This window comes from Gastrolobium bilobum, unplaced genomic scaffold (genome assembly GCF_033153095.1).
Source record: "Gastrolobium bilobum isolate Gb01-03AN ecotype WA unplaced genomic scaffold, APGP_CSIRO_Gbil_v1 utg45761, whole genome shotgun sequence".
NCBI classification, from domain to species: domain Eukaryota; kingdom Viridiplantae; phylum Streptophyta; class Magnoliopsida; order Fabales; family Fabaceae; genus Gastrolobium; species Gastrolobium bilobum.
The window spans coordinates 236-10393 of record NW_026899285.1 but is presented as its reverse complement, the minus strand read 5'-3'; the positions used below and the strand labels follow the sequence as shown (position 1 = coordinate 10393).

Below are 10158 nucleotides of genomic sequence, written 5' to 3'. Positions count from 1 at the left end.
CAATATCTACAAAGTCCTTTTCAGTACCTGGCAATAAAAAAGGACCAAATTGGTCCCTGAAAGTACAAGAAAAGGGTCACTCTACATATTTGGGAGTTGACATAAGGACTAACATGACCCTTTTTTTGTAATTTCAGGGACCAATTTGGTCCTTTTTTATTGCCAGGGACTAAAAAAGACTTCGTAGATATTGACAGGGACTAAAAAGGGTGTTTACTCTTTTTCTTATATTGTAGGGAAAAAAACTACCTCATGTTGTACAAATAAAAGTATAAGTGGGACCCAGCAGTAAGAGGAGAGAGAAAAAAGAGTGGTGGGACCCAACCCCTTTTTGTGTGTGTAGGAGAGTTGTTTATCTCATGTAATCCTATATATATATATAAATATATATAGGGTTTTATTAATCGCATGTTATAGGAGATAAGTTATCTCATGTCACAGAGATAAACTTGTGGGTTTCACCACCTGAAAAATAAAAAGAAAAGAAAAGAAAAAGGTGGCACAGTTATCGAAAAGTGTGTAGAAGAGAAATTTGTCACATGTAACATAAGAGTAATTTTTCCCATATATATAAAGTGATGCGAAGTGAAGTTTTTGAGCTTTTGGTTCAGGAACAGTGACTATTTTGCCACTGTTGGCAAAAAAAAAAATACCAAACTGACACGTTAACAATAAATTTTTCCAAAATGCCACGTGGCATATTTCGCTACACTGTGTAGCGAGATATGTGTGCAAATAATTCGCTACACAGTGTAGCGAAATATGCCATGTCAGAACCAAAAATGTCACGTGTCAAACAGATAGAATTTCGCTACACAGTGTAGCAAAATTCTCCCTGTTTGACACGTGGCATTTTTGGTTCTGTGCATTCTGACGTGGCATATTTCGCTACACTGTATAGCGAATTATTTGCATACATATTTCGCTATACAGTGTAACGAAAATATGCCACGTGGCATATTTCGCTACACTGTGTAGCGAGATATGTGTGCAAATAATTCGCTACACAGTGTAGCGAAATATGCCATGTCAGAACCAAAAATGTCACGTGTCAAACAGATAGAATTTCGCTACACAGTGTAGCAAAATTCTCCCTGTTTGACACGTGGCATTTTTGGTACTGTGCATTCTGACGTGGCATATTTCGCTACACTGTGTAGCGAATTATTTGCATACATATTTCGCTATACAGTGTAACGAAATATGCCACGTGGCATTTTGACAAAATTTACTATTGAAGTAATAGTTTGGTAATTTTTTTTGCCAACAGTAACACTTTGGTCACTGTACCTTTGGTTCATGAAGATAGTAAGTTAATAATGAAATAAATAAAAGTAATAAGTCCACCTTATACATGGGACAGAGGAAACAATGTCAGAATTCAATGAGGTAGGTGACCAGAGCCTTTGTCTTGCTTACCGATTCAGTATGGTGGTCAAAACTGCATAAGTTTGTTAGAGGTGGCAAAGGGTAACTTATCTTATTTTTTAAATTGGATTCAAAATGTCAGCTAGTGTTTGGTAGAAGATTTATTTTAGGATTGATGAAAAAGTGTAAGTGAATATTGGAAAATATCATGTTTGGTTCAGGTTTTTGAAAAAATACTAGGCAAATAGGATAGATTTGGAAATGACTTTTGTGTTGATTTTTGGATGAAATTCACTGTTACAGAATACCACTTGAGATGTGGTATTTTGAGATAACTGGAGAAGTGAAAAAATAGGTACGAAGTTTTTTCCGAACATAGATTTTGCAAATTTAAATAAATTTCTCTGATAATATTTTGGTCAACCAAACAACTTTTTTTACATTTTCCTACCAAACTCACTTTCCAACCATTTCTCTAGTAATTATATTTCCCTAGTATTCAAAAAATTTCTCCTCAACCAAACGTCCCCTCAATGTATTTCGAAACACTTCAAAATTTATATTACATGTCAAATGATGCTTGCTCACTTGGCGTAAAAAAACTATGTAGAAGGATATAAAAACATGTGTTTGATCACTCCAGTATTGGCTTTTTTACTCTTATAACCCTTTATTATTAATTAATTATTGATTTGACCTTGATTATAAACTATTTCAAAAATTTAACCCTCTCAAAAAACATAACACCAATCTGCCCCTGTTTGACCGTTGACCACCAAGCCTACCCGGGTACACCCCTCTGTACTCGGGTATTTTTTGAAAATTTTTGTCTACCCGGGTAGGGAGGCGTGTACCCGGGTATTGTTCTTCGCACATGAGAAATTGCTTGAATTATTTACCCGGGTAGAGAGGGGTGTACCCGGGTAAATCTTCGACCACCCGGGTATGATTACTCTTTGGATCTCCCATGCACTCTTCTTCTCCAAGCTTTGAATATGGAGGCACCCACTATCACATGCTCCGCCTCTGCAACTTTTTTGGGTCTGTAAAGCACACAAATATTTTTCAATGATTATTTTAGAAAGGGAATTCTCAGTTAACACTATAAAAGTAGACCCCATCATAATCGATACGAACAGGGACCGCTTTGATGAGCAGTAAAGTGTTGATGTATGGAAATTCCAAATCCATTCTCAAAGCTAAAAGCTCTTCAAATTGGTTAGGCATGCTTAACTTGATAATACTGATCTATCTCATTAGCTGTAAAAAAGAGAGAGAGAAAAAATTACCATGAAACAATTAATTACACATCCGCAAATATAATTAACTTGTGGTAAAATCAAATAAATCATATCTGTTCTTATATCCATCAGCTACAAGTTGCCCCAGTTATAGCAAGTACCAAATGGGTGGTCGAAGATTTACCCGGGTACACCCCTCCCTACCCGGGTAAATAATTCAAGCAATTTCTCAGGTACGAAGAACAATACCCGGGTACACTCCTCCTTACCCGGGTAGACAAAAAATTTCAAAAAATACCCGGGTACAGAGGGGTGTACCCGGGTAGGCTTGGTGGTCAACGGTCAAACAGGGGCAGATTGGTGTTATGTTTTTTGAGGGGGTTAAATTTTTGAAATAGTTTATAATCAAGGTCAAATCGGTAATTAGTTAATAATAAAGGGTTATAAGGGTCAAAAAGCCCTCCAGTATTATTTTTGGGAGAAATTTAAAATCTTATTCCTGGAACTCACTCTGAACCAGACTAATCGTAAAGCAATGAATTAATTGAAATATGTTAAAAAAAATAAAATTATATTGCAATGTAAAAAATATCAAACTATGACAAAAAGGATATAAAAAATATCATTAATTCATTTTTTTTAAAAAAATAAAATAAAAAATCAACGTGACGAATCAACCTATTTAAACGGGACAGATTCAAACAATTGGCGAGTAAAATTTTTCAATCTAACCTGCCACAAATGGCAGGTTAAACTGGCCAACCCCCCACCTCTAATTATAACTCTCGAGTTACTTCACTGGCTGACAAATGTCTATCATATGTGATGATTAGGTAAACAATCAACAAAGTCAAATTTGAAATATTAATGTAATTGAGAGGCTACTAAACCACATATTGGCTACCTAACACTTGCATATTCACTGCATATATTGTTCAGCTTTTGTATGTTAAAAAGCTTCTTTAAGAACTCATTTCCCTTCTGATCAAAACTTGTCTCGATTTCAAGGCAGTGTCCACCATGACCAAGACCAAGATAGTCCTCACCCTTTTCCTAAGATTACTAGCCTTTGGAGCAACTATAGCAGCAACTGTTGTTATGGTTACAACCCATGACTCTGCTGAGGTCCTCAACTTAACCTTCACTGCAAAATATAGCAACCAGCCAGCATTCGTGTGAGATTTTCTTCCCCCTTTATATCCTTTTCTGAGAAAATGTGAATCTCAATCATTATAAGCATTTCAAATTGACTATATTTTCTTGATATTTGCTTGCTATAGTTATTTTGTGATAGCAGAAGCCATAGCAAGTGGATACAGCCTTATTGTTCTCTTCACATGTTACCATAATTCACTTTGGCGTTTGGTGTTAATCTTAGATGCGGTAAGCAAACATTTACCGCTATCGTATTAAACTTTCAGGAGGAATGATATATTTACAAACTTTTTGTTTACAAATTCTTACAAATTATACTATATTTGACCAGTCATACTTTAATCAAAAGTGTATGACTCGTCGTACACTTTGGGGTCTATGAAAAAAAAAAGTAACGACTTCACATTTTTTTGGTAATATTTCATTAGGGGATAGCAATGTTACTCTCTTCAAGCGTTTCAGCAGCACTTGCAATAGCTCAGGTGGGCAAGAAAGGCAATAGTCATGCCGGTTGGTTACCCATTTGCGGACAAGTTCCTAAATATTGTGACCATGTCTCTGGAGCTCTCCTTGCAAGTTTCGCTGCAGCTATAATATACTTTGTACTTATATTTTCTTCTCTTTACTCTCTACAGAACCCCCTCTTCATGTAAAATTGGTAGTGTTTGGAATTTTCCACTCTTTTATGTCTAGCATCCTTCACGCGTGTTCTTCTCCCTTCACCCCACTTGTATTGATTTATTAATTTATAGATAGATATCAGTATCAGTGCACTTATATAGAGTTCTTCCTGTTTCTTTTTTTTTTGAGAACCGATCATGATGTATATTAATATACAACAGCCAAAGAATTTGTTTTCATTTAACAGTGTAACTAGGAGATTAATTGAAACTTAATCTTAAACCTTTTACTTCATGTGTATTAACTCTACATGTAAAAAATCAATCATAATTTTTTTTTGGTTATTATATAATGAAATAATGATTCGCTTTAGGATGAATCACGATTTGATAATTATTTGTTCAATATATGTACGAGGAATCATAATTCTTAGGTGGATTATTTTTAAATTGATATTTCTGTTTTTAAATATTGTTTTTTCTTTCTTTTACTTCCCATTTTAAATCACATTGGAAACCCCCGTTTTTACTTTCAGCTTTAATTACGGGATTTAGTTCCCTTGCAAATTTCTCGACAGAGATCATTCATGTTGTTTCCTATATTATAAATCCTTGTTTTTTTATAAACATGATCAATTTTAGAGTAAATTCGACTATTAATATTTCTCATTTCACCGTGAGATAATTTTATTTTCTATGTACATATAAAAATATATAAAGCTATATGAGGAGAACAGAAAAAAAAAACTCCGTATATATTTATATATACATAAGAGATCAATGAAAAACATTATTTTTGAAATAATTTATCATTTTACTTTTACCCTCAATAATCTTATGAGTAAATACTTTTTTAAGTCCCTAACAAAAAATACGGTCCCACTTTAGTTACCCTCATAAATTAAAAAAAGACTCACATCTTACATTCTAAGACAAACCCATTATTTGGCAACCCCGCTGACGTATCACTTCCTCCTTCAATTTCAAATTTGCATTCACACTACAAAAATTTAAAAAGTTTCCTTCTTTGGTAAATCATGGAATAAAAAAATTATAAAAGAAATTATAATTTGGAATCAAAATCGATGGACACAATTTGGTATCTCAAATCAATGGTACAGATTTGTTATCAATTGTATTGGCAGACAACTCATCTTATTTTAAAATTTGAAATTTGGAGTTCAAAATTTAAATTTGATTTTTTAAATCTGACAACTCATTTAATGTTCAGCTACTCTCTCCATTGGAATTGCTAAACATTTAAAAAAATATACAAGGCTTCTCATTGTTATATGAATTGCAAAAACACATCATTTTTCTTTCTCCTGTTCTTCGTCGTTCTTTTTTTCCCCACATTCCATATCATTGCAAAAACACATCCTTTTTCTTTCTCCTGTTCTTAGTCGTTCTTTTTTTCTCCACATCCCATATCATTCTATGCGATTTTCTTGCTGCTGTTCGTCGTCTTTTTTTTTGAAAATAGCTGAATATCAGTTACAACACACAGCTTCAAAGAATCAGCTTCTTCGTTCTGTCTTTGATCGTCTAACCAATATGTCTTTAATCAGCTTCTTCGTTCTGCCAAGGAGGACTTGAGGATTAAGGTGAAGATGGTTCAGGCTTGGAAAGTTCCTAACTTTCAACGTAGAGAATTTGACGACAACGTTGAAATGGTTTTATTGGATGAACAAGTAGTTCTTAGCGTTTTTAAAATCTTGGTTCTTGCGTTTTTAAATCTTCCATTTTTTTGTGAGTTGGCTGTGTTTTTTTGTAGGGTGGTAGGATCCACGCCACTGCCAAAGGTTCTTTGCCGGTGCAGAAGAAAATCCATGAAGGAGATTGCTATTTTATCAAAAAATTTGGAGTTGGATTCAATAGCGACATGTTCAGGTGATGCGTAAAATCGGCAAGTGCACCGATCGTACCAAGTAATAAAGAGTGAGTAGAGTATCGTCTCCACGAGGATTGAGGCACCTAAGTTGTTATAATTATTCCTCTCTTGTTGGATTAATCAAAATAGGTTGAGAATGATTGCAGTTCATGAAACAAACTAAAATAATTAAAGTAAAAATGTAAATGATTCCAAAAGTGTTTTCAGAATGCAAGAACAAAAGATTAAGGATTGGGAAAATATTTGAGAAAATATTGCGGTAAAGAGAAACAAACACCTTTCCGATCCCCACCTTGCAACTTGGATTACGTTTACATTTACCTATTCAATTGATCGAACAATTCATCATCTTTTATATGAGTAGTTAAGCCCTAATCCCTTAGTGACTTTAACCTTGTTAACTCTATTAGAATCCTAATCCCTTAGAAATCCCTTTTCGAGTTAACCCTTAGAATCAATGAACCTTTAACGTTCGCTGTTCATGTAGCCTATCCCTAGTGCGTACATGAACAGTTATCTTATTCTTTGTCAGGAATTAGAATTCCAACATCCCTATTGTAAACCCTAACCCTCGCAACCCTACTAGATTGATCAGTTCCAATAGAATTATAGAATGAAGAACAAGAAAAGATAAATGCAATTAAAATAGATAATCATAAATTTCAACCAAGGTACAAGGGGTTCACATCAAGGGTTGTGACCCTTACCACAATGATAAAACTAGCCAGACATGTTCATGTCTGACAAAATAACAATAAAAGAAAGTAGCATTTAAAACCTAGAAGAGAAAGGGGAAGATGAAGATCTTCCGTCTTGATCGATCGAACCCTTGAATCTCCGAGAAGCTCCAAGGAATCTCTGCTCTATTTGTTGTTTTCCTCCCTTGATTCCCCAAAAGTCCCTTCTCCCTATGTTTCTGATCCTTTTATTAGGTTTTGGGAAAACCTATTTTCCTTTGCACTCCAATTGGGCCTTATTTTAGCTGATTCGCACTTAAAAATATATCGCCCGCGCACGGGGCGCCAAGCCTGGCGCCCCAAACTTGGGAGAAACAGAAGCTGAATCTGTAAACGGCGCCCCGGGCGCCAACTCTGGAGTGCCGTGCGCCAGTCCCGCGCGCCGTGCGCCAACTCCCGCGCGCTGGGCGCCAGGTTGGAGCGTCGTGCGCCACCTCCAGCGCTCCGTGCGCGGCCGAAACAGAAGCAAATCGTCGATAAGGCGCCTCGTGCGCCAGGTACCGAGCCCCGTGCGCCAACCTCCGCGCGGCGTGCGCCAGCGGGAAATTTGGTTTCTCTGTTTTTGCTCCTTTTTTGCGGCGTTTCGTGCTATTTAACATATAACTTGAGTGAGAACATGATTGAGAAGGAATAATCAATATTTCTTGCATTTAATGACTATTTTCACTCATTTATGATTAATTCCTTGCTTCTTTCAAGTTAGAAAACATCATATGCTAGACGCACATCAAACAATTCCCAGATTTAGATGTTGCTGTCCTCAGCAATAAACAGAATTTAAGCATGGGAAGCAAGGTTCAATCAATCAAGCACAACATTGCACAGACAATCATAAAGATCACTATACTAAGCATGAATGATTTTCACGTCAAACTTAAGATGATGCTCATCAACTACATTCAAACATCAGAGTCTAACTTGATTACCCCTCACAAGACATAATATTTACTCATCACTCAGTGTTTGGGGGTATTTGTCATCACTCATTCCATCACAGCTGTTGCACTGCCATAAGCTTGATCTTATTCTCAAGTTCCTGAAGATGAGGAATACCAACACATGCATGACTGATCAAAAGGGCTTCTCACGGTTATAACTTGGCTTGGCTTTAAAGGTATAATCATTTGGGAAGTAGCTGAATAATCATTGAGATTGAAACACCATTGTCATTAAGACTCAATCATATCTCAACTTATGTTTCAGCTCCACTATTTACTTGGATTCATGATTCATCCTCTTTCTCACATTTTTCTTCATCATTGCTTTTCAATTTTTGCAATTTATTTTTCTTTCCTCTTCAATCTCACATGAGAACTATTCTTCTCTTTTCCTTTTCAACTGCTTAACTTCTAGTGGAGCTTACCTCAATCACTTCTAACTTTTTGATTATTGACATTTCAATCTCAATTAAGGTAAGTTCTGATGGAAGTGGTTTAAACAGTTTAATAAGGTAATTAAAAAATTGGTCTCAGGCTCAACATGGCTAACAATGGATGATTTCTCAGGTAGCTATTTGGCCATAAGCTTAATAGAATAAAATGCCTCTATCACTTCAACCAACACATGCATTGGAGAGAATTAGATCAAGTTCTAGAGTACTACTGCAGTGAGGACTCTAAAAAAAAAGTTTATTGTATAGGCACAAACCTCACAAGCTGTGGTATCAAACTAGACTCCTCTTAATTTCAGTCTAAGCATCATTATCATAGAAATCAAACAAACGAGCAATCATAATCTCTATTCATGCTCTATGCAATGTTATGACAATGCTGCATATCATGCAATGCTTCCTCATATCCAACCAAGGAATTGACTGAGTAGCACATCTAAATCAGAATTTTGCTTTCTCATAGCAGGAATTGAAACTAAAAACACGAACTTTCTACCAAAATGAAAATAAAGATGAACATAACTAGAAAGGTTAAAATAACTCCCCTGAAGTGGCTATGAATCTGCTGAACCTTTTTCTGTGTGTGATACCTCGATTTCCGTGTATGCGGCCCCAATTCCCAGATTTAGAACATTGCTGTCCTCAGCAATAACTAAAGTAGTCAGAGAAAATACTGCTGCGCAAGTATAAACAACACACATGTGAAATGTCAAACAGAAAATAACATGACCAATGTACTGGAGAATTACAACCCAAAATACCAAAGAGGTTCAAATGACCCTAACATAAACCTAGATGGTCAAACAAAGACAATGAAAATAAAACATCACAATAAAAATTAAACACAGATAAGAGAAAGGAAATAAAATAAAATAAAAATAATAATAAAAACTCATTGGGTTGCCTCCCAAGTAGCGCTTGTTTAACGTCACGAGCCTGACGTACCCCTTGTGATCATGGTGGCTGGTAACTCGGGCTCAGTGATGACACTATACCCTTACTCAGAATTTGTGTCCCGCCATGGTTATACTCATATGCATGTGGATAAGGATGAGGGTTCTCAGAAACTTTAAACTTAGTCCTCACATGCTTTTCCTTACCCTTGGGCTTTTCCATCTTAACCTTTGGCTTGCTTCCTTCATGCCACTGATGAATTTCCTTCTTTGTGGGGTTTAGTCTTCTCTGAGATTGTCTCACATGTTTAACATTGTCTTCCATTAGCATCTTGTGAGTACAGAAAGAATGGTTGATGCCCTTCAAATCAGAAATAGACCACCCAATAGCTGTCTTGTGCTCCTTGAGCACTTTCAACAACTTCTCTTTTTCATCCATAGACAACTCTTTATTGATGATAACGGGATATTGCTCTTTATCTCCCAAGAATGCATATTTCAGCGTTTCAGAAAACTCTTTCAACTCTGTTTTTGGTGCTACTGTAACTAGATCATTTTCTTTCTTTTCTAGCACCTCAAAAACAACTTCTAGCTCTTCTTGTGGAGTAGCTTCATCTTGAGCCTTCAACTCTTCTTCAAGCTCTTGATAATCACTTTTCTCTTCCATAATCACCTCTTCAGACACATCAAGTCTGAAACAATCACTGTGATCAGATGAATTCTTCATAGCATCGAAGACATTGATAGTGATTTTCTCATCATTCATCCTCAACTCGAGCTTTCCTTGTTCTACATCAATCATAGCTCGAGCTGTGGCCAAGAACGGTCTACCCAACATAAGGGGTATTTCACTCTCCTCCTCC

At 36.0% G+C, this 10158-nt stretch overlaps 1 protein-coding gene across 1 annotated transcript; it reads left to right on the top strand.

Moving 5' to 3' along the window:
- The first annotated feature begins 3629 nt into the window (after positions 1-3629).
- LOC133289227 (CASP-like protein 1C1) lies at positions 3630-4417 on the top strand. Its single transcript, XM_061487126.1, has 3 exons — positions 3630-3784; positions 3890-3992; positions 4193-4417. Exons 1-3 carry the CDS (start codon positions 3630-3632, stop codon positions 4415-4417), a joined length of 483 nt encoding a protein of 160 aa, XP_061343110.1.
- Positions 4418-10158: the final 5741 nt, after the last annotated feature.